The sequence below is a fragment of the Coffea arabica genome, chromosome 2e (assembly GCF_036785885.1).
Source record: "Coffea arabica cultivar ET-39 chromosome 2e, Coffea Arabica ET-39 HiFi, whole genome shotgun sequence".
NCBI lineage: Eukaryota > Viridiplantae > Streptophyta > Magnoliopsida > Gentianales > Rubiaceae > Coffea > Coffea arabica.
The window spans coordinates 19097645-19125080 of record NC_092313.1 but is presented as its reverse complement, the minus strand read 5'-3'; the positions used below and the strand labels follow the sequence as shown (position 1 = coordinate 19125080).

Below are 27436 nucleotides of genomic sequence, written 5' to 3'. Positions count from 1 at the left end.
ATATGATAATAATTTTACAGTCAGAAAAAACTAAAGAAAATGAATATAAAAGCAAAATAAGACCTTTATTGCATTATAAGCTGACAAGGAAAGGAAAAGCTAATAAAATTTCTAAAAAAAATGAAAATTGTTTTAACTTTTCTCATCAAACCAATCCTTTCTTTTTTATTTTTATATTTTTTTGGTACACGGCTTAAATCGATTCAGAACCATCGGATTCAATTTTGGATTTGATTTTTAATGAATCTGAATCGAATTAAGTCTTTTTTTGCCTTCTGAACCCGATTCCGGTTGTTCGGTTTAGTTTCGGTTTGGGCAAAATCTCCGGTTAAGTACCGGTTCAAACTTGAAACGTGGCCATGTCTGCATGAAGGTACAAGTACGGAAATCAGTGGCAGACCAGCAGATGAATACTCTGCATTCTAGTTAGGCTCCAGCTAAAGACCCGTTCCATCTCTCCCTCTCGATCAGTACTCCCGCGCTCTTCGTTACTTATTACTACCATTATTCTTCTCTATGACATTCCACCCCATCTTTTCAGCTTTCTCACACTAACAATCCCATCATTCCTGTCTCTCTTGATCCATCTCCCTCCTGCATTAATCTTTTAATCTTGCCATTATTAATTGATCCGAAATCAACTTTCCTCTGATCAATCAAGATGGACGAGGAGTATGATGTGATTGTTCTGGGCACCGGCCTCAAAGAATGCATTCTTAGTGGACTTCTCTCTGTTGATGGGCTCAAAGTACGTGCATTACTACTCCCTCTTAGGACAAACATCGTCTATAATTACCCAAGACAATGCATGCGAGTTCTAGTTCTGGTTGCTCACTAATTAATGCGTTATACAACTAAAATAGAACTGTCAGGACAAAAAAATATGTTGGACGCATTTTTAGATGGTTCTAGGATTGAATCTCTATTTCGTGATCTTTTTAATCTATAAATCTGTCAGATCTTAATATTTTCGGATGATTTACACCATTGCTTACATTATTTGTTGTCCCATTTTGGTATTCTACTCTTCTGTAAGAAAAGATGAGGTGATTTTCCAGTAAGTTTAGAAGTATTATTTGTTTATGCATGTTTGAGTAAGACTTTAATTGTACCAATGATATATTAAAGGGAAACGCAAATTTCCTCCTCTTCTTCCTTCTGGGGTGGGAATAAAGGCGGTTAATCAAGAATGAAACTTTTTATTTCCACAAACATCTCATTTTATGTAGTTCAAGGATACATGTTCTGGAGAATATTTCTTTTCCCATACTTTAGCATGGGAGAAAATAAAAAAAGGGTCTTTTCTGTATTAAGTTGCTTCTAAAACTGCAAATGGAATGTCTATTCTTAAGCCAGAAGCTAAGAATAGTGCGCTAGCCAGTAGTTTTAGGAGGTCTTCAAGGTATAACTCTCAATTCAGTATTACGCTTTGACCCCCTTAGCATTACATTTCACTGAAAATGGTAATCTCTGATTTTTAGCTATGCACATTCCAAACAGGTGTTACACATGGACAAAAATGACTATTATGGAGGAGAGTCCAGCTCCCTTAATTTGAATCAGGTAAAATGGAAGTTGTGTTGAAATTCGTATGCCTGCCTCTAGTGTCTCTCATATTAGCTCCCATATTTCAATGTCAAGTTGAATTGTGATCTTGCTGCACATATAATATCCATCTGATGTACCCTAACTTCTTCTGTTTAATAGCTTTGGAAGCGTTTTAGGGGTGATGAACAGCCTCCAGAAAAATTAGGCACAAGCAAGGAGTACAATGTTGATATGATTCCTAAGGTATACACTGTTCAATTGTCCCACCGACTCTCTTATATATGAATACAGCTTCAGGCTTCGAACAATATGCTGTCCCTGTTTGTCTTCATTCTGCAAAGGGTTTTGATTGATCAAAAAGAAGAATCTGAAAAACAAAACACATCTTGACCTCCAAAAGCGTTTTCCTTCCACCAACTGAAGCCAAAAGCAACGAGAAATACTCTACCACTTGAAATTTGAGGATGGGTCCATATATTGAATATTTTTGTAAGCATTTCAGTTTTTAATATCAGGCAGACAGGGCCTACATGATTTGAGAAAGACATGTTGAAGCAGAAATAATATGTCATCAACTGTAGATTTCCCAGTCCTACTGGCTACTGGCAATTTTCCGCGTTGTTTTCCATGTTTTGCTTGTTTGACATGCAACTGATGAAAGTTCTTCCTGTGTCCTTTGGTAGTTCATGATGGCTAATGGAGCTCTTGTTCGCGTACTCATCCATACTAATGTTACCAAATATCTAAACTTTAAAGCTGTAGATGGTAGCTTTGTGTACAACAAGGGGAAGGTATGCAACTCATAACAGCTTGTTTAGCCATAACACTTATCTGATTGTTTACAAAGGTCTTATTCTAGTAATTAAACTTGGATGTCAAAACATTTTTGATCTTTAGATTTATAAAGTGCCAGCAACTGATGTGGAAGCATTGAAGTCTTCGCTGATGGGACTCTTTGAGAAACGTAGACTTCGGAAGTTCTTTATTTTTGTCCAAGACTTTGAGGAGAGTAATCCAAAAACTCATGAAGGGATGGATTTGAACAAAATCACAGCAAGGGAACTTATCTCGTAAATTTCAATCCTTATTTGCTATTTTCTTCATTTTAGCTACTGGCTTAAGCTCATTAGCAAGAATTGCACCATCTCTACATTTTAATGTACATTGATCTTCAACTTTCTTTGCATTATCTGTGAGAAATTTTCAGGTCATTTGATAAAGTATAGGAATTTAAGACTCTGTAGGTTTAGTTGCCCATTGCAAAGCTTTGCTTTGGTAATTTAGTTACCGCAGCCAAAAAAAAAGAAAATGTACCATCTTTTTTTTAAACTATCAAATGCAACTAACTTCCACATCATATATTGCTACAAAGTAATTGTCACGGAACAATGTGGAAGCAAAACATTCTTATTGTACTACCTCATTGATTTTTGATTCTATAAGATCAAAGGAGTTGTTTTTGACCATTCTGTGTCTTCAAGCATAATGAAAAAGGTTCATAACTGCTTTTGCCATTAGGATACCTTTTTTTATCAACTGGTCCTACATACATCCAATGGCTGTGCTTTTCACATTGATGTGCGAATTGAACATTTGATGAACACTTGGGGTAGGGGATTTCCAACTGAAAAGGAAGGCATGTATATTGTAAAGAATTTGGTGTTGAAGTAATGGAAAATGATTTCTAGCCTCCCCATGTTGAAAGACTTAAAAGGGATAAGGCTCTGTCTTCCCTTCTTACACATTTTAGTGATGTATAGTAAAGCAGAATGCTTTTGAGTTTCATCTCACTAAATGCTTTACCAACAAACTTCTGAGCATAAAACATAGTGCAACTTCAGATATGTATTTTTGATCACACTGTTGATGCAGGAAATATGAACTTGAAGATGATACAATTGATTTTATTGGTCATGCCTTGGCACTTCAAATTGATGATGCTTATTTGGACCAGCCAGCCATGGCTTTTGTCAAGAGAGTGAAGGTATGAATTCGCATTCAATCTTTAGCCTTTCTCTCCATGCTCTTTGACATGCTTGAGTGTAACCTGGTGAATCATAATCCTTTGTAAAAGATACATTGCTTTTACGCTTATTATTTGCTTTGTAACCATATAAGAGAGTTGCATTCACCCACAGAAATAAGGGAGTAATATACAAGAACAATGAAAAATGCCAATTGAACTGTTTTTGGTCTTGTAACTTGTACACTGTTGAAGTTGAGTAGTAGTTATATGTTATTTAACCAACAAACTAAGTGCATGTGAAACTTTTGTCAAGAACGATGCACAACACAGTGATATTATGTTTCCCTAACACGATGAGGAAAGTATAGGAAAGTAGCTTATATCAGTATCACAGTTTCGCCTAGTATAACACAGATAATTGTAGATATTTTTCTCTTGTTGAAAAGTGCAAGATAGGAAGCCTAACTCTGGCCTTCAATCTCATAGGATCTATAAGTTTCAGGTTTTCAACCTCCTTAGAAAACTAGTAGTTTTTTGCAGTTGGCCTTTTGAATCTGGTGACGTAGTTACATTTCTTTTGAATGAAATCTAATTGCAGAGTTACAAGAATAGACAGATGCTTGGTGTGATTCTTTTAATAACAACCTTTTTTCCTTTCAAAAGCTATATGCAGAGTCTTTGGCCCGTTTTCAAGCAGGATCTCCTTACATCTATCCTATGTATGGACTGGGAGAGTTGCCTCAGGTTTGTCCTAACTCATAAGTTGAGAACCTTCTCCATTCTGTTAGCCTTTCTGATACATGCATCAAAATTTGCAGGCATTTGCACGTCTGAGTGCAGTTTATGGTGGGACGTACATGCTTAACAAGCCACAGTGTAAGGTATTTATCCAGATCTTTTGTGTATCCTGAAACCCTTCCTATCTATCAAATTTTGTACTGCAATATTTTGGGGTCAAGATTTTTATATATGATATTGAGTATATGAATGCCTCTTCAAAGAGAAATTAGAGTAGATGTCATCTTGTATTGGTACTTTTCAGTGCAGTACTTCTTTCCTCCGACAAGAAGGTAGGTCTCTATCTTGGAAATCAACTTGCTCAAATTTGAGACCTTTTACACCTGCATCTTGTATACTTAGTGTGGTCTCTGGATTGCAGGTAGAGTTTGATGCAAATGGAAAAGCTTATGGTGTGACCTCAGAAGGAGAAACTGCTAAGTGCAAGAAAGTTGTTTGTGATCCATCTTATCTAAGTGAAAAGGTAACCTCAAACAACAACTTATTTTTCTGCCCGTGTATTTTTGGTTCGTGTCTCAGAATCCAAGTGCGCAAATGTCTGACTCCAATGATAAATACCTTTCATATTTCTGCATCATTATTTTGTGGCACTGAGTTGCTTTGGAAGCGAATGCAAATAACAGGTAAAGAAGGTTGGAAAAGTTGCGCGTGCTGTATGCATAATGAGCCACCCCATTCCGGACACAAATGATTCTCACTCATGTCAGGTCATTCTGCCACAGAAGCAACTTGGTCGTAAATCAGATATGTATGTTTTTTCCTTCTTTTCTCTTTCTGTTATTCAAATGCAAATCACACACGTAGATGACAAGCACCTCCTATTCTTCTTCACTTGTTATCATACCCTAGGAGTATGTACTTCCAATCCTGTTCCTTGCCACATTTCTAGTCTTTCAGAAATAACAGCCTATTCTTCTTTGGAAGAAGCACTGAGACAGGAACTTTTATTAGTTTCACGATTTAGCAAATATTTTGTGACCAAAAGGCATTTCCAGTTTCTCAAGTATATTTTCTTCTCATTCAATCTTAGCTTTGAATCAGAGCTTGTCAAGGTTTCAACAACTTCTTCGAGTGACTATAGGAGAAAGAGCCTCAAACTTCTAGCCATCGTGGCATTCTCCTCACTAAGAAGTTATTGAGCATCAGTTTATGATGCTTTTCAGAAAATACGAAGAATTGGATATCTTCCACAGATAAAATGTAACAAAAATAGTAGAAACAACCAAGAAGGTAGAATATAAGAACAACATGAGACATTCATTTCCTTGGATATTCTGAACGATTACTTCTCCAGGTATCTGTTTTGTTGCTCATATGCTCACAATGTTGCTCCAAATGGGAAATACATTGCATTTGTTGCAACTGAAGCTGAGACAGATGATGCACAAGCTGAATTGAAGCCTGGCGTTGACCTACTTGGACCTGTAGACGAGATATTTTATGAAACTTATGATAGATTTGAACCTACAAACTGCCCTGATGCTGATGGTTGTTTCATATCCAGCGTAAGTGAAAAGTCATTTGCCTTTCGTCATTAGACAGACATATGATTGATATACATATTTTATTACTACTCTTCTTACAAGAAGCTTAGACATCTGATGCTAAGTTGCAACCTGTGTCCATCATGTTTCGGGATGTCAGCTTTCACAGGGGATGTATATCTTTTGTGCTTCTGCATTGCTCAGAAAGCAAACTCTCATTTTTTTTTCCTTTTCGTTTAATTGCGAATTGAGAAAATATTGGCGCTGAAAATAACTTGAATTCGTTTAGTCGATAGGGCTGATTTTGTATCCGCTATCCAGGCAAACTGAATATTTGGGCTTCCTTGAGGTTTAATATTGTCACTGATCAGAGAAGCTACGCTTAATTCTTGCAGAGCTACGACGGAACAACGCATTTTGAATCTACGGTTGTGGATGTAATATCCATGTACAGCAAAATAACTGGAAAGGTGAGTTCTTGGTACACAACTGAACCCTTTCACGAATCTTTTTTCAGGAATCAAGAATTTTGCCAGAGTCACTAGAGCACAGGATGCATTATTATTGCTGACAATAGCAAGTTAAGGCACTCATGATTTGAATGTAGTAGTTCAACATTCGATGAAGCAAATGATCATTTTTCAGAGAAGATTGCACAGAAACCTTCTGCTTTGAAACATCTTGTTCATTGCACAGAAATCTAGTATTCTCTATGAAGAAGTAGGCATACAAGTTAAACTTCATTGATATCTGATCGTTGTTGTAGGCTCTCGATCTGTCTGTGGACCTCAGTGCTGCAAGTGCTGCTGCTGCTGAAGAATGAGCAGTTATTGTCCAAATCAGCAGAGAACTGCAAGTGCTGCTTGCTAGCTAGCTGGAAATTTTGCTTATCTATCATTATTAACTCTTATCCCTCATTTAAGCAATACCTTGGAAATTGGGATTTGTAGTTTTGAATTTCATTTGGCTCCTGCCCTTCATTAACGTCATCATGGTTTCTGCCACCATAGAAATACCGCTTAATTAGGCTCCCGCGTGAAGGATTTTGCTAAGACGAGTAACAGCCTTTTTGGTGCATTTTTTTTTTTTTTTGTTTGAGAGTTTCAACTTTTTATTTCTGTCTTTAAAGAGTAGGGGAAGCAAAAAAAACTTTTAGCTATGAATTTAGCTTTTGCTATGAATTTGTTTCTACTTCATCTCCAATTCCGTGATAAATGCCTCTTGAGTTGTATGTTGATCCCTCCTTCCTTTTTTTTTTTTGAGCTTTTTTAATTTCTATTTGTAAAAACAAAAAAAAGATTGGTTTGAAAAACTATTTGTAAAATTAATTATTTGATTAGTAGTGGTTTTGTGGGGATATATGAACTAACTTTAATAGTCATTTATGGATTTAGTATTTTGAGGATGAAATTGAGTTGTTCTATGAAGGAAAAATGCATGGAGTATCAATCTTCTAATGGACATCTGTATTATATCCATTTGAATTGTTTCATAAATAATCAATCTTCTAGAGAAACTAAATGGACATCCGTATCCATTTGACTAATTTTGTTTGGATAATCAATTATTTATACCATTTTATTATCATCACATTTTTCTTCCATCATATAAAAAAGAAGCGCTATATAATATTTTTTTAAAAAAAATTATTTCAAATAATTTACTAGAAATAATTTACTATCCGAACATTAAAACCCTCGTTCACCCTCCCAATTTCTAACTACCCAAACATTCAAACTTAAAGCCCTCGTTCACCTTGCTATTTTCTAACGTACCAAAAGGAAGCGGAAAAAAAAAAAATCTACTTTCCTCGGCAGTGATCACTTCTCCAATGGTGAAGCCGAGCAAGAGCAGCAGCAACAAAAGCAACAACAATTCAATCAACAAGAATAAATTATCGGTCTATGATTTCGACTGCGAAGACCATCAGGTCGAGAAGGATTCCCAAAAAATTCTGTCAAAATTCAAAACAAAAATCCCTAACTTCAACCAAAACAAATTCTCCTATTCTCCTGTCGATAAATACTGCTTCCTCCGATCCTGTACGTTCCCGGCCTAGACTATTGCCTTTTTTGGGTCATATATTTTATGATATATATCAATGTTTTCTGAAGAATTTTTTCTTTTGGAATTCGGATGTGGAGACATTATTGTTTTGATTCTTATCTGATTTTCTTTTCTTTCTTTCTTTCTTTTTTTTTTTTTTGGTGTTGACTTGTGTGGTAATATTTTGGTATACAATTTTGCTTGTGTCTAATGTAGTTACTGGAAAGCTCGTAAAAGGCTGGGCTCAGTAAAGCCCAAACTCACACCGGGGGTTTTTTCAGTGCAAATAAGTTTTTTAATTCATTTGCATTTCTCTGAACTCCGGGGAGGGGATTATTACTGGCAATTTTGAGGACATCACGATGAGTCTATTTGCGTAGCTTAAGCAATTAAATGCCATCAAGGATGATGTTATTATGCAGAAACTATTGGTGTAATTTTGTGGAATTCATGTTAATGCCCTTTTTCTACAAATTAGGAGTGTTTTCCCTTGGAGGTTCCAATCAAATCCCGAATCACGTAAGAGCATTTCCGTTACTCATCTCTAACCAAATTTTGATGCAACTCTATCACAACTAAACGTGCTTTGTTTGGTATTCAATCGTGATGAAATGGAGTGAAGATGGACCATCTAGAAAATACAACAATGAGCTCTTCAAAGCTCTCTATGGGAGAGACTAGAATGCTATTTTAGACTGTTGCTTATTAGTGTAGCTGTGAATGGTGTATTTTGTTGTATTTCCATGTTATGACATTGACTGACCAATATCATCTTAGAAAAGCATCCGTGCATTTTCACCTTAAGTACTGAACCCACCAGCATGCTTTACTTGTCATAAGGGTTCATTATGAATCTAGAAAAGGGTTAATGTGGATTTAAGCTGTTCTAAGTACATAAAATAGTGCTTACCGGATCCGTGGTTAAGTTGGACAAGAGTTATTAATTGGCTGCTTGATTAACTTAGACAAGGTTCGGAATGAAATGTTGTCATTCACAATTCTGTGATGTGAGATTACTTTTTGGTAAATTTTGAAGCTATATGCCACTGAGAATTTAATTAGCTAATAACTAAGAATCTAGGTGATGTAGAGAAGATTTTAGGGCTTGTGGTACATAAATGTTGGTTGTATACAAAACTCAGCATTTATCTTTTATTTTTGTAAATGCAAAATACTGAATGTGAGACTGTTCTTGATTTTTTTATCTTTTGCAAACATCAACTTTTTATTCAATTGCTTTGTCATTTTGTCTCTGTCTTTCCTCTAGTTTTAGCTCTAAAATCTCTGATTGTTTTTTTTTTTTCTTTTTAATCTTTGAACTTATATGTATCAATGAATTGAACTCATTTCCTTGCAATTTTGCTGTAGTTACCCAAGGAACTAAGACTATTGAAGAGAATTTTGAAATTAAGCCGGTGGATATTGACAGTTGTTTTGATGCCATGGGAGAGAGAATTTGTAAGGTGGATACATCTGTATCTGGTCGTTCAGATTATCAACTATTGGTTCATTCCAAGTGTGCTTTTCCTGGTGAAAGATACTGCACTTGGAAAGACAGAAAACCTGGAGTAAGAGTCAATGATACCAAACTTAAAAAATTTTCTCCCCGTCAAATTCTAGTTGATTGTATCTGTCTAAGTTATTTGGTTATTTGCACCGGAGCAATATTTTGACTAGATGTACATAACGCTCAGTTAATGACTCCTGCAGAATATACCACTTTTTGTAGATTCAGAGGATGAGCAAGGTAGTGATGAGGTTCTGCGTAATGAGCCTATCTGTCTAGATTCAGATGATGATCTCGGAAATAAATGTGTGTCATCAATTTCGTCCTCAGATTCTGCAGGAGATGAAGGTTTTGTTTCTTGAACTTTGGCATCTTCATGTTACTGCCTTTCAAACTCTTTTCTCAACTCAGAAACTAATTTTGCTTGTCTGCTACATGATTTTCCATGCGTTTATCCTATTGCAGGTTCATGTGAAGAGCAGCCACTGAATCATGGTTCCACTGCAGTTGACAGTGTAGGTTTCCTTTGATCCAACAAGAGAAAGTAAAATTCTGCTCCATTTAGTTTTACAAGAAGAAACTAAATTTGAAAAAGATTCACTACTTAGAATCTTTGGGTCGAGAAATGGTTGTTTTTCAAAAACGGTGTTTTCTCCTTTGTGGAATAGGTTCTTATTGGCTAGCTTGCAACACTACTTTGTGGCTAAATCGATTATTATGATTGTTAGACGGTGCATTTGAACGAGGTCAGTTAAGATGATCATCAAGCTTGAATTGACTTTTGAATCTCTTGCTTGACATGTCCAATTGGACCCCCTAATATTAGGTTCATAAAGCAGCCTTAATTACCCAAAGACTACTATATTCAAGTTTAGTTTAAATTTTAACGAGTGTGAAAATTGTATTTTTGTTTTGACTTGATTATTTTTGAGCCTGAGTACAGATGGGATGAGGCTTCTATGATCTAAGGCAGAGAGTCAACCATGGTTTATCCTGATTCTATTACACGTAAATTTCAGGTTGAGCTAGACTTAGTTTGATTACCTACGCTGCAATCTCATATGAGCTTTTACAAAGCCAAATTCTAGAGTACGTAATAGCTTTCTTAGTGTTTCACCCCTGCCGAACAGTTCTCTTGAAATTGAGTTGAGTATGGGATGCATCAATTATGATATCTTTGACTTAACTCTATCATCTAGCAAGTTAATTGTAATATTCATCTATGTAAGAGCTTTTTCCTGGGCTAAGAAGAACTTTCTCTCTTTTTTCTTTTTTGCCAAGGTAACTAAATTGTTTAATCATATGAGTTTTACGCAATTTGTAACAGACGAGGGGTTTACTATGTAAAAGTTCTGAGAGAGTACTGAAAGTACATAGTTTTTATTTGATGTGAATCCTTCATAACTTTGCAAATTGGTGATTGAGGCTGATAGGAATTACATTTCTAGCATTACATTCATTTGCTCTTGTGCCCTTTGCAATTGTAGTTATGGTACATTGGAATTCACTTGATTTATGTTGTTGCCTCTTTTTTCATATTGTTTATTGCTGTGACCCCGTTTTCTTTTCTGATATTATCTACTTTTCAATTTTTTTTTCCTTTATTTGCAGGAAGCAGCTGTCATTGTTAAACCTGATTGCATTATCTGGGGGCATATGCACTCTACTACTTCTCAGTTGACATTTTCTAGTAGATCCATTAAGCTAGAAGGGTCAACTCTTTTTGGAACAAAGAGATCTTTTCATTTTAACTGGTCGATTAATGATCTTGTAAAAATCAGTTCGCTCTGGTGTAGAGAAGTGAGTTGTAAATGGCCTTCCATTAAATGCAGTTTTGCTTTCTGTAAATCTGGAATTAAGAATCAGAAGGTCCTATCCTGTTTATCTCAGCTGTTTTTCTTTTTCAAATTTAGGTTGAAACTGCTATATTGGACCTCTATCTAAAATGTGAGGATGAAAAGGCAGCTGAAATTGACAGCAGATTTTCAGGTTTTTGCCTTTTTATGAATTGCTTGCCTATTGATAATCTTTATTCTGTTTAGATGGTTGGCCTTCAGATTACAAGTTTATGATTATTTGATACAAAGTCATTCTTGCTTCGCTTTAAGAACTTCTGCTAATTCTGCTCCTTGTCTGTCTGTTTGATAAAATACGAGGTTAAATTGGATCAATTAAGCACAGTATATCTAGTTGTAAAAGGGCTTTTTTCCTTCTTTGTCAGAACTAAGAAAAGGGGGACTAAGATGTTTTCCACCCCCTTACCACTGCTTTATGACTCATTTTTCCACGGGTTAGTGCATCCTCTGGGTCAGATATTCTCCATACATTTAGAAGTAAGTCCTTATTTCAAAAGATAAAAAATGAGCCTTTTGCAAGCACTCTGAAATTTTCAATCATCTCTATGCCTGCTTGCTGTACCTGTTTCTTTTTGTATTATGCGCTTAATGAGTGAGCTTACCGTGTATATTGAGGTGGAGTGGGTTTTAACAGTATTTGTTAATTTGAAATTAAGATTGTACTACTCAATTTGCATCCTTCAAACATCAAGAATTTTGGTTCTGTGTCTTTTCCCCTCTTGTGGTGGTCTAGAGAGCCCTGCTTCATCCTGCTGCTTGCTTTTTGCTGCTAAAGTTTTTCCTTTTAAGCAGAAATAATGAGGATGTCCATTTTGAAAGTTTATAGCTGGTACTTTGGAGAATGATTGGCATGTTGCATAGCAAAATGCTTGTCTGAGCATTTTGATTTCTATTTGTCCCTCATGTTCTATTCAATAATCATATTTGATATCTGCAAATTTTTTGGATGGTATTTCACTTGTTCATGATATTTTGATTTCTATTTGTCCCTCATGTTCTATTCAATAATCATATTTGATATCTGCAAATTTTTTGGATGGTATTTCACTTGTTCATGATAATCTGTATTTTCCACTTCTGCAATTAAACAGGCATTGTGAAGTTAAAATTTGCTGTCAATGACCCTCAGTGGTCTGAGAAACAACAAACAATTGAATCTCTGGATGTGATATACAAGGCTTCTTGGTGTACTGTTGTAGAGTAAGTATGCTATGTTTGCCAGTATATTCCTACAGTCATTTCCGGATTTTTGTTGGTTGCTGGGAGCTTTTGGTCTCTTTGCTTTAAGAAAAGGTCAAATTCTACTTACCTTTTAAGCACCCGTCTTCCTGGGCAAACTGGCTAAACTATAATGGTTTGCATTGGCATTTCTGAGCATATAGCTAGCTAGTTGCATCTTATTATTGAATTCAGCTTTAAATCATCTTCTCCCAACCCTGAGAATTGCACTAGGAGTTTGATGTAGGATTGTAATGGTTCTCAAAGCACATCTTCTGTCATGTGGTCTTGGCCTTTATATTGAATATGAGACAAGAAGTGCTTCCACGAATTAGTTGAAACATGACTTCCTTTAAGAAACTTTCTTACAAAAACATTATGCCTCTTTCTTTAGTGCCAACATAGTCACTGTTCGACACCTGGCTTCGTTTTTCCATTAATTTCACGTCTGTTCATCTTCAGGTCATATTCAAGGAATGTGCTAGTTCAGTTGTACTGTATTGTCATTCATTTTATTCTTGTCATTCTGGAGTTCATGGATTCTCTAGGATATTGTTACTATGTTTACAGGATTCATTATTTTTAATTTTAAATCTGACACATGTTTCTTCCCCCCTCCCCCCCCCCCCCCCCCCCCCCTTCAAACCCCCAGTATTGATCCTCTGCAGAATGAATTTCCTTGTCTTGAGCAGAAGTCGATGTCTTTTTCAAGGGATTGTTTTCCTAAGTAAGAGCCTATTTTCATCTTTAAATTGTTAATATATCTTACATCTCTTATTGATGAACAAAAACTTCTACCTGTTTTCTGTTCTATTAATTTAGATTTTAGTATTCTCGACTATTCTCATATAGTTGTGATGCTTTTAGTTTGTTCCATCTGATTGAATTGGTAGTTGATCACTATGCTATCCTAGTTTTAGATCATTTTAGAGGAATAAAATTCCCTGGTCCTCCATTTGGTCTTTCAGTAGTTGTGAACTGCTTTAAGATGTCAGCATAACTTGGGGAAATAGACTGCGCTTCCCTTTATTGACTTTTCTGGATAGTTTCTCTTAGGTTAGTTTAGTAAACATCGGAAGCATGCTCTTAAACTTGTCCTGTTGAGTGCTTAGCATCAAAGATTTTAGTAGAGTGTGCATAGTCAGAGCTTTACAAATGAGTGATCAGACATTTTGTGGCATCTGTTTTGAATTGATTGGTACTTTAGATTATGAAAGTAGAACTAAAGTCACATAAGAACTATATTTTTTATTTTGTTGCGCACAATCAAAAGCATGGCTTGATATACCATCCATGTTTTTTTCCCCTTCATGTGAACTGTACTCCTACATATTGGAATATATTTAGCATTTGTTTTTCTCTCTTGAGTTGTATGATACTAGTGGAAACTTATCAAGTGGATGATAATCAATTAGAAGCCATCTTTTTCTCAAATTTGTGTTTAATGTCTATTTCCCTTTGCAACTTAAGTTTCTCGGCTGTGTGCATTTTTGCGTTGGAATGTGCGAGAACCCTATGCATTCAACTAACATGGTTTTCTTATGGTAGTCAGTAGTGTGACTTATTCTTGTGGAAAATTTGGGATGAAACTTAAAATGGTCTTGCCTGGTCTTTGATTAATTTTGGTTGTTCATCAATTTGCTACATGACCTTTAGCATTAGATATGTTGGCGAAAGTTTTCCATTAAGATGCATCTGATACCAGTTAATATCTTTCATATGCATGTCAGCTATATATCAATTTGCTGTATTTTCTTTGGCACTGAAATTAAAGGTTTCACTCTGCTTATTATGTGTTGCTTGAATTTTTGTGGCTGCAACTCTAGTGACTTCTTTGAAGATATTATCTATCCACAAGGGGATCCAGATGCCGTTTTAATTAGCAAAAAAGATATTGACCTATTGCAGCCAGCTACTTTCATCAATGACACTATTATCGACTTTTATGTCAAGTAAGTTTTGAGTGAAAACTTCAATTTGGTTGTTCAATCTCCCCTTATCTATATGTATTTGGTTTTCTTTACTCATTTTTAGCACTAAGATTGATCTCTAGGAATTCATGAATAACGTGGCTTGTTACCTGACAATGTCACACAACATTTTTTAGTGCTTATTATTGGGAAAAATATCAAACAGTTGGTAAAATAATTGGAAATGAATTTACAGATTAAAGCTTTTTGGAAAAACTAGTTGTTTATATCAATATAAAACAATAATTTCCAGTAATAAGGTAGTAACGTTTGGATATGTATTATGGACATTTTCACTGCTTAACTTTAATTTCTATAAGCTGTTGCTTGTCAGGATTTTCATAATATTTTTGGTTTGCTGACTAGCATATTTCTGAATCTATTTAGTCGCGTTAGAAGTTTCTTTTAAAGTAAAATCGGTTGCGTTTTGCTTACTGATTTAAGTCAAAAGTTGAATTGCTTTGGGAAATTAAGCTTTTTGAAAAGTTTTTGTTGGTAATGTGATTGATATGAGGGATTTGGTAGTAAGTATATGTTTGCTGAACTGTCTTGAGGCTAAGATGCATGTCAGGAAAACCAAGGCCTTAAAAGAGTTCTTTTGGACAAAGTCTGAAACAATCAATCTCTCAATTTGACAAAAACTGATAGTCATGCAATAGTGCAGCAGAATCTTAAATTGAGCGCCTCTAACGGCAAAAGTGCGACCCTGGGCATGCGTAGAGAATGTACTCTCGTATTATAAGTGAGCGTCAGGCAGACTGCTAGGATGTTGCTGCAAAACTACGACCTGTATGAGCTATTTCGTTTTTCTCCCTGAGCTGATTTACTTGTACGAGGCCTTCATTTTTCAACATGACTGTGTTGCCTATAAACTTTATTGGAATGTTAGATGTCGATTACCTCGTAGAATTACCAGTATGTGCCAAGAACTTATGTTTCTTAATTTTGATGCTAATGATTATGTTTCTTAATTTTGACAATGATGACATTGACCATTCTACTAGTTGGTTGCATACAGTGATTGACAATATGATACACAATTGGACTTTACTTCCTGTTTCGATGTTTTTGGAGAAGCAGAACCTGTAAAATATGACTTATTGGCAGATACCTTGAGCAGAAGATTGAACCAGAAGAGAAGCATAGATTCCATTTTTTCAACAGTTTTTTCTTTAGAAAGCTGGCTGATCTAGACAAAGACCGATCTACAGCTTGTGAAGGAAGAGCAGCTTTTCAACGTGTTCGTAAGTGGACAAGAAAAGTGAATCTATTTGAAAAAGATTACTTATTTATTCCTGTAAACTTCAGGTCAGAAAGTAGTTATCAAACAATTTCAATGTTTATTATGTTAATGGTTTCTAAAACACATAACTTACCTTCATAGCAGTCTACATTGGAGTTTGATTGTTGTCTGTCACCCTGGGGAAGCGGCTTACTATAAAGGTACATTTCCTTTTCCCCCCTTCTTTTGGTTTGTGTTAATGCAGTTATCTCTAAGTTGATCGTTGAAAACTTTTATAGGTGAAGTGGTGGATAAGTCATCCAAAGTTCCATGTATTTTACACATGGACTCTATCAGAGGAATCCATAGAGGCCTCAAGAATCTTTTCCAAACGTAAGTTGGTTATAGTTATTGGGGAGCAATGACATGGTGTTGATGATGTAAATGGACGGTCCCTCTGAGTGTGTAATGCATTATTGCGCATTCCAGATGTCCATTTTTATGCAATGCTCTAGATCTCTAACTCAAGACTTCATCTTGCAGATTGTGGACACTGTTTTCCATTTAGGCTTCATGGTTGGGTTCATTTTCATTGTTCCCATCGCGATCTCCTTTTCTCTATCTGAGCAATGAATTACTCATTTTCACAAGAAGGAAGTTCCATATGTAAAATATTTTCAGCTAAAATTGTGATGAAAAAATAATTGGTTAATTAGCTGGCACTGAATACCCCCCAGTAGCCAAATGCCTATTTTTCTTCTTATTGCTTTTTTCGCCAGACTACCAACAGCCTGCTGTAATTATCAAATTTTGATGTGTAACAGGATCATGTACAAACCACCTGTGTGTATTGTTTAAATTGCAAAAGTCATTGTATTAACTAAATGACAATGCAATAAGTATCTGGTATGTTGCTTTATTAGGAATTTGGTCACTAAATTGGCAATAAGTATCTGGTAATAACTAAATGACAATGCAATAAGTATCTGTGTGTATTGTTTAAATTGCAAAAGTCATTGTAATAACTAAATGACAATGCAATGAGTATCTGGTTTGTTGCTTTATTAGGAATTTGGTCACTAAATTGGCAATGGGTATCTTTTTGACAGGAGAAGAGAAAAAGGAATTAGCCCACAGTATTCATATTTTAAACTTCCAACAAGAAAAGATGTCGAATATTTTAGAGATCAATGAAATCTTTGTATGGTTAAAGTTCTTCTGTCGTGTTTGTGTAAACTATTTGGTTTACGTTCTGCCCCTATTTGTTTGTTTTAGATCGCTTTTGTGGTTGCATGTGTATGTCTGAGACTAAAGAATAGCAATTTTAATTTTTGTTCTCTTCAATGAAATTACAGTTACTTGTTGGAAGAGTGGAGAGAGAGGCATGTTGAGCTATCTGAAGAAGTTCCAACCAATTTTTTGAACTTACCATTTATCAGTCTGAAGGTTCTCTCTCTCTCTCTCTCTCGCACATTCTCTCATGTGCAGATACCTTCCTTTAGATTATATCATTAAATCCACAAAGAGGAATGAGAATCAGGATGATTGGGTGTACAGCCTGATTCTTATATTTCTTTTTACTGATTACATACGAAATTTGAAAGTCTTTCTTGAAAGTATCTTTTAGATGAAACTGAATTATTTTTCTTCTGAAGTATCTTTCTTGCATATTGTCTTTAATTAGAATTTTGTAACAGAAACGGCAAGTGAAGACTGTTTTTATGCTACATGCATATAGCTAAACATAATAGTGAATATGTCTGTGCTTGCACGTGCAAATGTGTGTGCCTATTTTTGATTATTCTTATAAGCATGTGTTTGCTGTTGATCTTGTTTGTTTCCTTGCTCCCACACCAATATTTATTATGTCCTTCCACCCTCACCAATATTTATTATCTCCTTGCACCCCACCAATTTTTATTACCTCCAGTAGCCAAAAACAACTGGATTTTTTTCTAAGTTTTCCTTTCTAGTTTGACTGCTCATGCATCTTTAGCTCTTCAATTCAGGTAAGGCATTGGATGGATAAATTTCCTGATTATGGAATAACTTTTATCATGTAATGGGATGACTCAATGGTTTGTGATCTTTCTTATGCCTGCTCTTTGTGGACAGAAGGTCCTAGTCTTTGGCAATGATCAAAGATAAAGTCAAAGTTCGCATGTCATTTCTTACTTTATGCTATAAACTTATCCAATGCTGAAAATTCAAAGAATATGGCTAAGAAAATTTATTACTCTGCCCTCCATGATGACTGTCTTGCTTTCTTTCTTACTCCAATTAGATTGTGATTACTTTCCTTACTGGGAGTCTTTAATCTATAATATACTGCTTGCTTTTAGAAATTTTGTATTTAAGTTTACGCCTTCTTTTAACTATCTCCTTGGATTTCAATTTAATTAGTTTGATGGATTACATGATAGCATAAATATCCTGACTGAATTGCCCCATTGTCTATAAGCTGCATTAGTTTCTGTTTAACCTATATATATATATATGCAAAAACATCTTTTGGTCTGAACTTATCCATAGAACTTGTGTTGAATCGAAATAAGTCATCTGATGTGTGAGGCAGGGAGTATAGGATTTGTGAAATTGGAGTGCAATGGGGAAAGAAAGTGTACATAATTCAATTGGGTCAATTTTGTGTAGATTTTTGGTCAACTTTTTAACATTGTTTGCTAGAGTAGACATGTCTGGCTTGCCTTGAGGTTTCTCTTTTGGAATTTATTTTTGTTTTTCCTTGTTCCTTCCACATATTTTGTAGAGCATGTATCCTAGACAAAATTCTCATGGTGTTTTGGTTCAGCTGCCACAGCAGGAAAACTCATTTGATTGTGGTCTTTTCCTCCTTTATTATGTGGAACGCTTTCTGCAGCAAGCTCCAGTAAACTTCAATCCTTACACTGAAGCTTCTAACTTTGTGAGTTGTCCCTTTTTAAATATTTGATGCTGAATTTATGCCTCTCTTGTCTAAAATCAAATTGAAATGGGACCCTCAGTTTATTTTTTGAATTTTGTCATTTTGGTGGTTGTAATACTTAAGTTTATTCTTTTAACGGTGGATATTGCAGAAGTTGCTCAAATGGCCTCCATAGCCATTAATGACGTAAGAAATCAATTTGTACTTTCCAGTTGGAAGGGAAGAAACTGTATCAGTACCTTTAGTTGTTTCTGTTCTCATTCTACTTCAAAAATTACTTTCTCTTTCTACAAAAACTCTTTCCTGATAATCAGTAATTGTGGATAACATCAAGCTAATTCTAATCTCTTCAAGTCTTTGGTGCGGTACCTGAGGAATTGTCTGTTACATTGAGTAACTTTTAAAAATTATAAGTATAATTCAAGGCATCAGGTAACTATTCTTCTAGCAGCAAGTCTATTTGATATGGAGCCACTGTTTAATAGTTAATCAGTTTTGTTGGCCTGACAAAATCTGATTACTGCTATTTTTAACTTCCAAGTATCGTCATGTACATACCTGCGGACATATCATCAGTTTCCTCTAATTCTGTCTTCTGGTTCAACCGATTCTTTCAAAATGTGATGTCATAAGCTGTGGTCTCAGATTTCTTGTTTCTAAATTACCTTGTTTTAACATTACCTGCACGGTAGAGATTGTTCGCCATTTTAAATTCAGTAACATGTCCAGCGCTGCTGCATGTACATGAGCTTGTTTCTTCATTGTTTATATTCATATTAACTAGAGTGGCGTTGTTAGTCCTCTTGGCTATATAGAATTTGAAGTCAACAGATATATGAGTGCAACACTTCAGATTTTGGGTTCAGTTACACCCTGGCAAATTTAAAGAAGTGGTTAATGTTTTCAAGATCCCTTAATTCCCTTGCTGCCTTATCCTTTATTTTTCTGTTTTAGCAGTTAAATCTATTTCCAAAAATTCTTAATCTGTTTCTTTGATCTGGAGAGTTATTTTATCTGTTCATTTTTTCAGCTCAACAAGGAATGGTTCCATCCTGCAGAAGCTTCTAGCAGACGTGATTACATCAAAAAACTAATCTACAAAGTTTCCAATGACAATGCTCATAAAAATTCTGCAGTTGCCAATGAACCTCAATATTCTTCACATTATATGGTTGAGGGAGAAGTTAGTGATGAATCTCTTCTGGAAACGTGTGATGGGAAAGAAGCATGCAGGGGTGGTTACTCTGCTCCACATGCTGATGAAGAGACTCACGAAACATCACAGGCAGCAAATCCTATGGAATATCTGCAGCCTTTAGGTCGACCAAATTTTATTCCTGGGGATATTTTGGGTGAAGGACATACGGCAGGGTCTGTTGCAAAGCAAACTCATCAATTTCATGGGAAATCAGAACCACATGATCAGACCTGCAACAACATGTCACCGATAGAGGTAAATGATTTTAGTTATGATAACGTGCATTTCTTCTACTTAAAAAAGGACGAGCTCTGCATGCTGCAAAATGAAACTTTAAAACCGCGAGGCGGTTACACAAATTGATGCTTGATAAACTCATTAAAAGACAATACAGCTGGGCTGTCGTGCATGATTTAATAAAAGAATGGTGTAAATGATTTTGGCTTGATTCAATGCATACTAGACCGAAGAATGGTCTTGTATATAGGGTAGGTTTTAGTATCATAGTTGAAAATTGGATTAACAACCGAAAAGCGCCTAGTTTGCAGTTGGTTTTTTATAACTGATTTTTCTATTATGTGAACCAAAGACATCTTTTTTGGCTGCAAATTAGTCCCTTAAAAAGCATATGCTAAGGCTTGGTTGATGTTGTATCCTTTTCTATCATGTTCTTTCGTTGTTTTATTCCCCTTTTGTAATTTAGAGGATAGGCAAAGAGGCCACTGACGGGCTCTGTCATTTTCATTTGTCCCGCCTGCTGGGGTGGTGGTGGTAAGATGGAGAGAAATGGATTATGTGCCTTGCATGATTAAGATTAACCGGGTCAATCACAAGTTCATTAATGTGCTGCTGCCATAGCCAGAGGGCAAGCAAGTAGTTTGTTCAAGTTGACTGGTTGAGGACCTGGTTACAATCTTATGCATATAACCTTGACACCATGTCGCAACTAAGAAATACTGCAGTGCCAACTTTCAGTCTCTTAGCATTCTTATTTTGGAAGCAGGAAGAGGAAGCACCTTGGGAGCAAACAGCATCAGTGGACACGGTAGGTGGCAGGCAAGCAGTTGCCAGTGTCAAGCAAATTCCTATGCATCTTGATTATGAGGATGTGGAGATTTTGGATGTCAAGTCCCTAAATTCATTAGAGATGCAGGATGAAGAAGCTGTTGTCCCGAGGGTGCTACATGTTCTAGATTCTGAAGCTAGGGACAAAAAGAATGATACTTCTTCAATGTCAAGAGAGGAACTTGATTGCTGTGTTGTTGAAGATTCTGTGGAGGAAAATGGGAGGTTTGATACCAATGATAACGAAAATCCTCTTTCCTGTGAAGCCACAACTGTGGCCTTTTACGATCTGGAGGTAGAATCTCCCAGTAATACAAACATCAAAGCTAATCCCAGCAAACCGGTTGCTGCATCAGAAGAAGAGCGGGACATAGAAAGTGTGAATATTCTTACGAGTAGTTATAGAAGACGCGGAAGATTTCTGTCAAAATATTCACATTGTTGAAATGCAGTCTAAGTATTTTGGTGGCCCGAGTATTCTTGGTTTACCCGGTTTTGAAAGGCTAAGTAGGTTTACCTGCGGTCTCGTCCTGAATTCAGAAGAATGGTCATATCATATCATAAGAGGTTTATCGTCGCTATAGTTTTTGGCAAACTTCTTGCTTTAGCTTTTTGGGATATGAGCCAGAGTTTTGAGCTGTATATATGTGTAAATACATGGATATCTCAATTATCAAATGGTGAGATCTGTAGTGTGCATTGGTTTATATGCATCCTATAAATCTACAAGCATTAACCTCAAATTAGGTCAAATCTAGATAAGTGCTCGGTTCATATTAGGTCAAATCTACAAGCACAAAATCTGGATAATTGGCTAGGGGAGAGCATGTTTGACTCCCTGGTGACAAATTAGGTCAAATCTGAATCCTGCTTGTTTAATCTAGGGCATGCGAAACATTGCATTAATTTGAGCTAGATGTGGGGTTTGATTCCTTTTAGCTCTCGTTCGAAAATCTAATTAGGTCCCCTGTTTATAAGTAGGGTAAAAGTACTATTAGTGCTATTAAGTATTGTTAGTGCTATTGTTGAAAAAAAAAAGAAAGGAAATTAAATTCTGAATACCAAACCTATGCAATGCTGTAGAACCCTGTCTCATTGTACCAAAGTCCTAGAAACTTACAAATTAGAGGTGGCAATTTGGATTGAGATCCATTTATCCATTCATATAATCCATAATTAAATGGATTTGGATTGTCCATTTATAGTATTGGTTTTAAATGGTTGACCAAAGTAAAATCATTAAATTAAATGGATTTATATGAATTATCCACAAAAACATATATCCATTTACTTAAAAATCATGTTTCAGTCTTGTGCTATACTGCTATTGTGGCATGCATTTAAGGAAATGCTTTCATGATGAAAGTTTCATCTGATGTTGAGAAACGAGAGGGATCACCCTTGCTGTTAGGCCAAGTGCTGTACCTGGTCTGACTGGCAAGGCGTTTGACTCCCCTTAAGCAAGGTCTCGGGTTCAAGTCTTGTGAATGGAGAAACAGGTGCTGGGAGAGCTTGTGCCTCTTATGGGGTGCAACCTGACTCAACTCTGGATTAGTCAAGGCCCAAAGTGGCTGCTGCATACCGAGGGATCTGACAAAAAAAAAAAAAAAAAAAGTTACCAAAATATTTAAATGAATTATAAATGGATAATTGGTTTTTATTTAATCCATTTAGATCCATCCATCTAAATCCATTTATTAAATGGATCGGATAAATTTCATCTACCATCTATTAAGTCAAAACCAATTATTAACCATTTATTCATATTGCCACCTCTACTACAAACGGCAAAACTCTAATATCCTAAAATCTGAATCCCATCTGTCATCTGTAATATATTATGCTTCATCTCATGATACCAGCTTATCTCATCCTAATTATCCTGGCATTCAATAGCAATAACAAAAGTATGTTTTGACTTATTATGTTAGTTTTGAATCTACCATATCCCAAAAACTAGCGTATATACAGGTGTGTGCAGGAAAAGTCTGAAGTAACGACAGTTACGATAACGAAACTATTTTTACCTGATATAATAGGTAAAAATACTTTTAACGACCATTTGATTACCTGTTGTACTGGTCATCTAAATGAAATAGTACCTAAAATTTTGGTTAGTAAGTTTTGCATAAAAAATAGTAAGTTAACTCGATATATTAGTAACTTTTATGTCTCAAAAAGTAAACTTGAATAAATATGGAACTATTTTTTTTTTTTTGAAGTAAAATACTACTCTATATCTGAAACTTAGTTTTTGGAGAGTAAGTTTAGTTCAAGTAATAGTAAGTTTTTATAGATTAGTAGTAAATATTGCTGATAGAATAGTAAATTTGGTTAATCATCAAAACTTAATAGTTTGTGGCATAAATTTACTATTTTACTTAAAGAAACTTACAATTGTACATATCATTTATAAATGTTATATGTTTGAAGCATTTTAAATATACTATGAAAATTTTTTTTTTTTGCATATGACCTTATAAAATATGTAAGAATAATTTGTCATATTTTAAATTTTTAATTATGGGAAAATAAACAACTAAGTTCCCAAAATATTTCACTTTTATTGTTTAAAAAATCTCAACTTGTTGGTTAAATTCAAAATAATTCTATTGTCAAAAATAGTTTTTCTCAAATTAACTTTCATGATTAGATGTCAGATACTAAAAATGGTAAAGTATCCCTCATACGTATGTCAAGTATATTTCAGACTTTTAGTAAAAAAAATTTTTGTTGTTAAAATAACATTGTATCATAGTGTACTAATTATTTTAGGACCATTTTATACGTGAACTAAATGTAATTTAAATTCTACAATAGATTATATATGCATGTGATTTTCATTTATAATTATTGGATCCTATTCTTATGAACAATCTCCCAAGGAAAAAAAATCCAGAGCATACTGATTTTCTTATATTAATTGTTATACATTTTGTCATTTTTATTATTATATTATTTCTCATTTGTTTAGGCTTTTACTCTTATTATTTATTGTGTCTCAGATGTAAACTTATTAAAACTTTATCATCTTATTATATTCATAGGCGTAAAATTATAAAAATTTTGATATATAAACAAGTAATATTCTATATATAACTAGGAAGATTTGTTGTAACAGTTATCCAAACTTTCAAACTTTTCAAAAATTGAAAATGATTTAAAACTTATAATACAACAAAATTTTATTACATATTTACAAGAATATGTGAAAATTCAAACTATTTTTCATAGTATTTTAAAATATACAAATAATTTTTTTTAAATTATACCTATAATCATATATTATACAGGTATCTTATGAGTACTTACTAACTAAGGTACTAAGAATTAATGATTAATAAAACATTTTATCGTTATTTCAAATAAATTTCCTGATACTAGTTTGAAATATGTTTTAAAATAAAATAGCACATGTGTCCCATAAATCAGTAAGTTTTGATTATTAATCAATTTACCATGTTATTAGTAAGAGTTACTATTTATGTATAAAAACTTACTATTACTTGAATTACACTTACTCTCTAAAAAGTAAGTTTGGGATATAAAGTAGTAATTTATTTATTTAAAAAGTAAGTTTAATATTTATTCCAACTTACCTTTTGAAGTATAAAAGTTACTAATTTATTACTGTTAACTTATTATTTTAGATAGAAAACTTACTTTCTTATTTTTAAGTGTTATCCTAATTAGGTGGATAGACCTATCAAATAATTAAATGGTCGCTAAAAGCAAATAAAAAATAAATCGAAAAAGGTCATCTAAGTGTTATCCTATTTATGTCTTAAAAAGTAAATTGAAATAAAAATGAAAGTTACGTTTTTTAAAAAATATATTACTACTCTATATTCGAAACTTACTTTTTGGAGAGTAAGTTTAGTTCAAGTAATAGTAAGTTTTCACGGATTAAAAGTAAATCCTATTGATAGAATAGTAAATTTGGTTAACCATCAAGACTTACTAGTTTGTGGCATAAATTTACAATTTTACTTAAAGAAACTTATATGAAACAAGTATTAGGAAGTTTATTTAAAATAATGCTAAGATTTTTTAAGTAAAATGATTGAAACTTAATATTATAGTTAGTAATTGCTGGTAACGTAAATGTATAATATATGATTGTATGTATCATTCATCAAGGTTATGTGTTCTAATAAATTTATTTTCTAGGTCACAAGTATAACAGTTAAATTTGTACTAATGTGGCATAATCTTTGAAAACTATAATAAATTTACCCACATATTAAGTTTCGTGAGATTCAAATATATTTTGTATCATTTAAAGTATGGATTTATATGCATTTTTTATGAAACTTACTTTTAATTGGCAAATAGTATGTAAATTATTATAAAATAGCATTTTATAATAATCATAATTTTTATAGGTGAATGGTATATAAATTGTTAAAAAAATTGCTAAAATTGCCAATTTATAAATGATCAAATCTTACTACTTTATGGCATATATTAGTTTGGTCAACTACAAAATTATCGTAATTAAGTGTACGTTGGTTGTTGATTTGAAATTTGCACCCCTGTTACTATTTCGTTATTTCTACCACAGGTTTTTCTAATCAAAGTAAAACAAAGTCAAATATATTTTCCTTTTGTATGTAGTATTTATATTTAGTAAAAAATTAATAAACCATGATTACATTTCAATGCTTCTAATGGAATTAGTAACATTTTCTAAATAAATTGGAATAATTTGTAAAATATGTTATTTTTTTACCAATATAATTAGGGGTGGCAACCGGGTCCAAATCGGAGTGGCGGGTCGAGTTGAGACCCAGGTATAATAGAAAACTGTCTGACGCGAACTTGACCGGCCAACCCGAAACGGGTCAGGATATCTGACCCGAATCTGAAAATTTCAGGTTGTCGGGTTGGCGGGACGACCCGAATGACCCAAAACGTAATTTTAATTTATTAATTTACCACTGTAATTTCTAATTCGCACAAGACTAATTACATAATCAAGTAATAAAAATTAAATAAATAATCCCAAACCTAATCTAAAATAAATTAAAAACACCGTAAAAGTGTTTTATTCCGAACCAAATACAAAATAAATAAAAGCAATATAAAAGTAAAAAATAATATAATACATTATTTGTCCAAATATAATAATTTCAACTTCAAATAAGTTAAATAAATTCATTTAGGGTTAAGTGATGAATGCCTTTGAAAAAAAAGAATAACTTAGTTTAGTTAGGTAAAATAATTTTTAATTCATAAACAGGTGATCGGGTCGTATCGGGTCACCCACGGTTTGACCCGAATTCGACCCATTTTCTTTTCGGGTTTGTCGGATTCGACTCGATTCTGACCCGAACCCACGAAACCTCAATCCGAATCAATTAATTTCGTGTTAGGTTCATATTGTATTTTCAGGTCGTATCGAAAATTACCACCCCTAAATATAATCAAAAGAAATTTGCACTACTAAAAAGCAAGTGGAAGAAAGGATGATGGCATAAGTATAAATGTGAGCAACTATATACATATCACACCATAAGTTTAGGTTTGATTTGTTCAAAACATAGGTAATTTATTCGTTAGTAGATATAAAATGCATATTAATTTTCTACAAATGGAAAGTACAATTTCATATATACTAACCATTAACAGAATATGTAGTTCGAACACGATCAATTGAACGCATATTTCGTTTGTTAAGCTATCATTTATTTTGTTACTTAGGTTGAATATTTACATTTGAATAGAGTATTGATATCGGAACTTCAATTATTCTTAACGAACTTCAATTAAGACAATTTTAAGGACAACAATTGCTAAAATATAGATTTCTTAAATTTTTTTGAAAAATGACAAAAAATTTACACTTTATTGTGAAAATATCAAATTATTAATTCAATTCAAATTAATTTTATAATAAAAAATATTATTCCTCAAACTGGTTGCTTAATCCGTATCTATGCCCGTACTAGTGTCGAATGAATAACTAAAATTTGAAATTGCAACAAAAAATATTTTTTACAAGAAAGGTGAAAATAAGTAGAACTTTTGCTAACTTTAACCCAAAATTTTAAAAAAAAAAGATAGGCCTTTTTGTAGTTTTGAATTCAAAAGTGTTGTGGTTGTGATAGAATTCTTTATTAAATTTTGAAACAGTTAAGAATTCAAGAGATAAGTACAAAGGTGACTTTTATTAGCCATTAATTTTAGTTAGAGTAGGAAAGGTCGATGCACTAGTAACGCTTGAATTTCTTTATGCCAAAGAATTCATAGTACCTAAAGCTGGTAGCCTTTTTACGGATTCATTGAAGGTATTTATGAGACCCCCACAATTATTGTTTCCTCGGTTACGATAAATGGACAAAGAAAGTCGAAACTAGTTTGTCCCATTATTCCTAATGGCAGATTGTCATTAAATAGAAAGGTGGATTACTTGTTTATTCGTAGAGGACGTGGGAAGATACTATTTGTTTGGACTTCTGCTAATCGGTTACTGAGGAAATCACAGCACTTAACTTCACAAAGGCCGATGCTCTCTCATAAAAGTGCCGTCAGTCTATATAGGAAAGCAACACACTTTATTTTTGGTCGCACCGAAACGAATGGATAAAAAGGAACTTCTAATGCTCGCAGAAATAAATAAGAGTATGTGCTCC

The 27436-nt window shown here is 34.1% G+C and overlaps 2 protein-coding genes across 3 annotated transcripts; both read left to right on the top strand.

Annotated features, from left to right (window-relative positions):
* The first annotated feature begins 463 nt into the window (after positions 1-463).
* Positions 464-6802, top strand: LOC113728826 (guanosine nucleotide diphosphate dissociation inhibitor At5g09550). The gene is made up of 13 exons (XM_027253187.2): positions 464-748; positions 1501-1563; positions 1708-1791; positions 2232-2339; positions 2446-2618; positions 3421-3532; positions 4178-4258; positions 4333-4395; positions 4674-4775; positions 4936-5060; positions 5607-5817; positions 6192-6266; positions 6563-6802. Exons 1-13 carry the CDS (start codon positions 662-664, stop codon positions 6617-6619), a joined length of 1341 nt encoding a protein of 446 aa, XP_027108988.1. The 5' UTR covers positions 464-661; the 3' UTR covers positions 6620-6802.
* Positions 6803-7503: 701 nt separating this feature from the next.
* Positions 7504-21508, top strand: LOC140036804 (probable ubiquitin-like-specific protease 2A). Of its 2 annotated transcripts, none has more exons than XM_072079589.1 (16): positions 7504-7838; positions 9211-9410; positions 9553-9697; positions 9815-9864; positions 10961-11149; positions 11263-11338; positions 12297-12405; positions 13076-13150; positions 14250-14375; positions 15501-15701; positions 15778-15836; positions 15915-16008; positions 16971-17061; positions 18425-18538; positions 19569-19991; positions 20740-21508. In XM_072079589.1, exons 1-16 carry the CDS (start codon positions 7628-7630, stop codon positions 21244-21246), a joined length of 2670 nt encoding a protein of 889 aa, XP_071935690.1. In that variant the 5' UTR covers positions 7504-7627; the 3' UTR covers positions 21247-21508. The 2 variants fall into 2 exon arrangements, with proteins under 2 accessions (XP_071935690.1, XP_071935691.1); XM_072079590.1 differs by having other exon boundaries at positions 7505-7838; positions 15781-15836.
* Positions 21509-27436: the final 5928 nt, after the last annotated feature.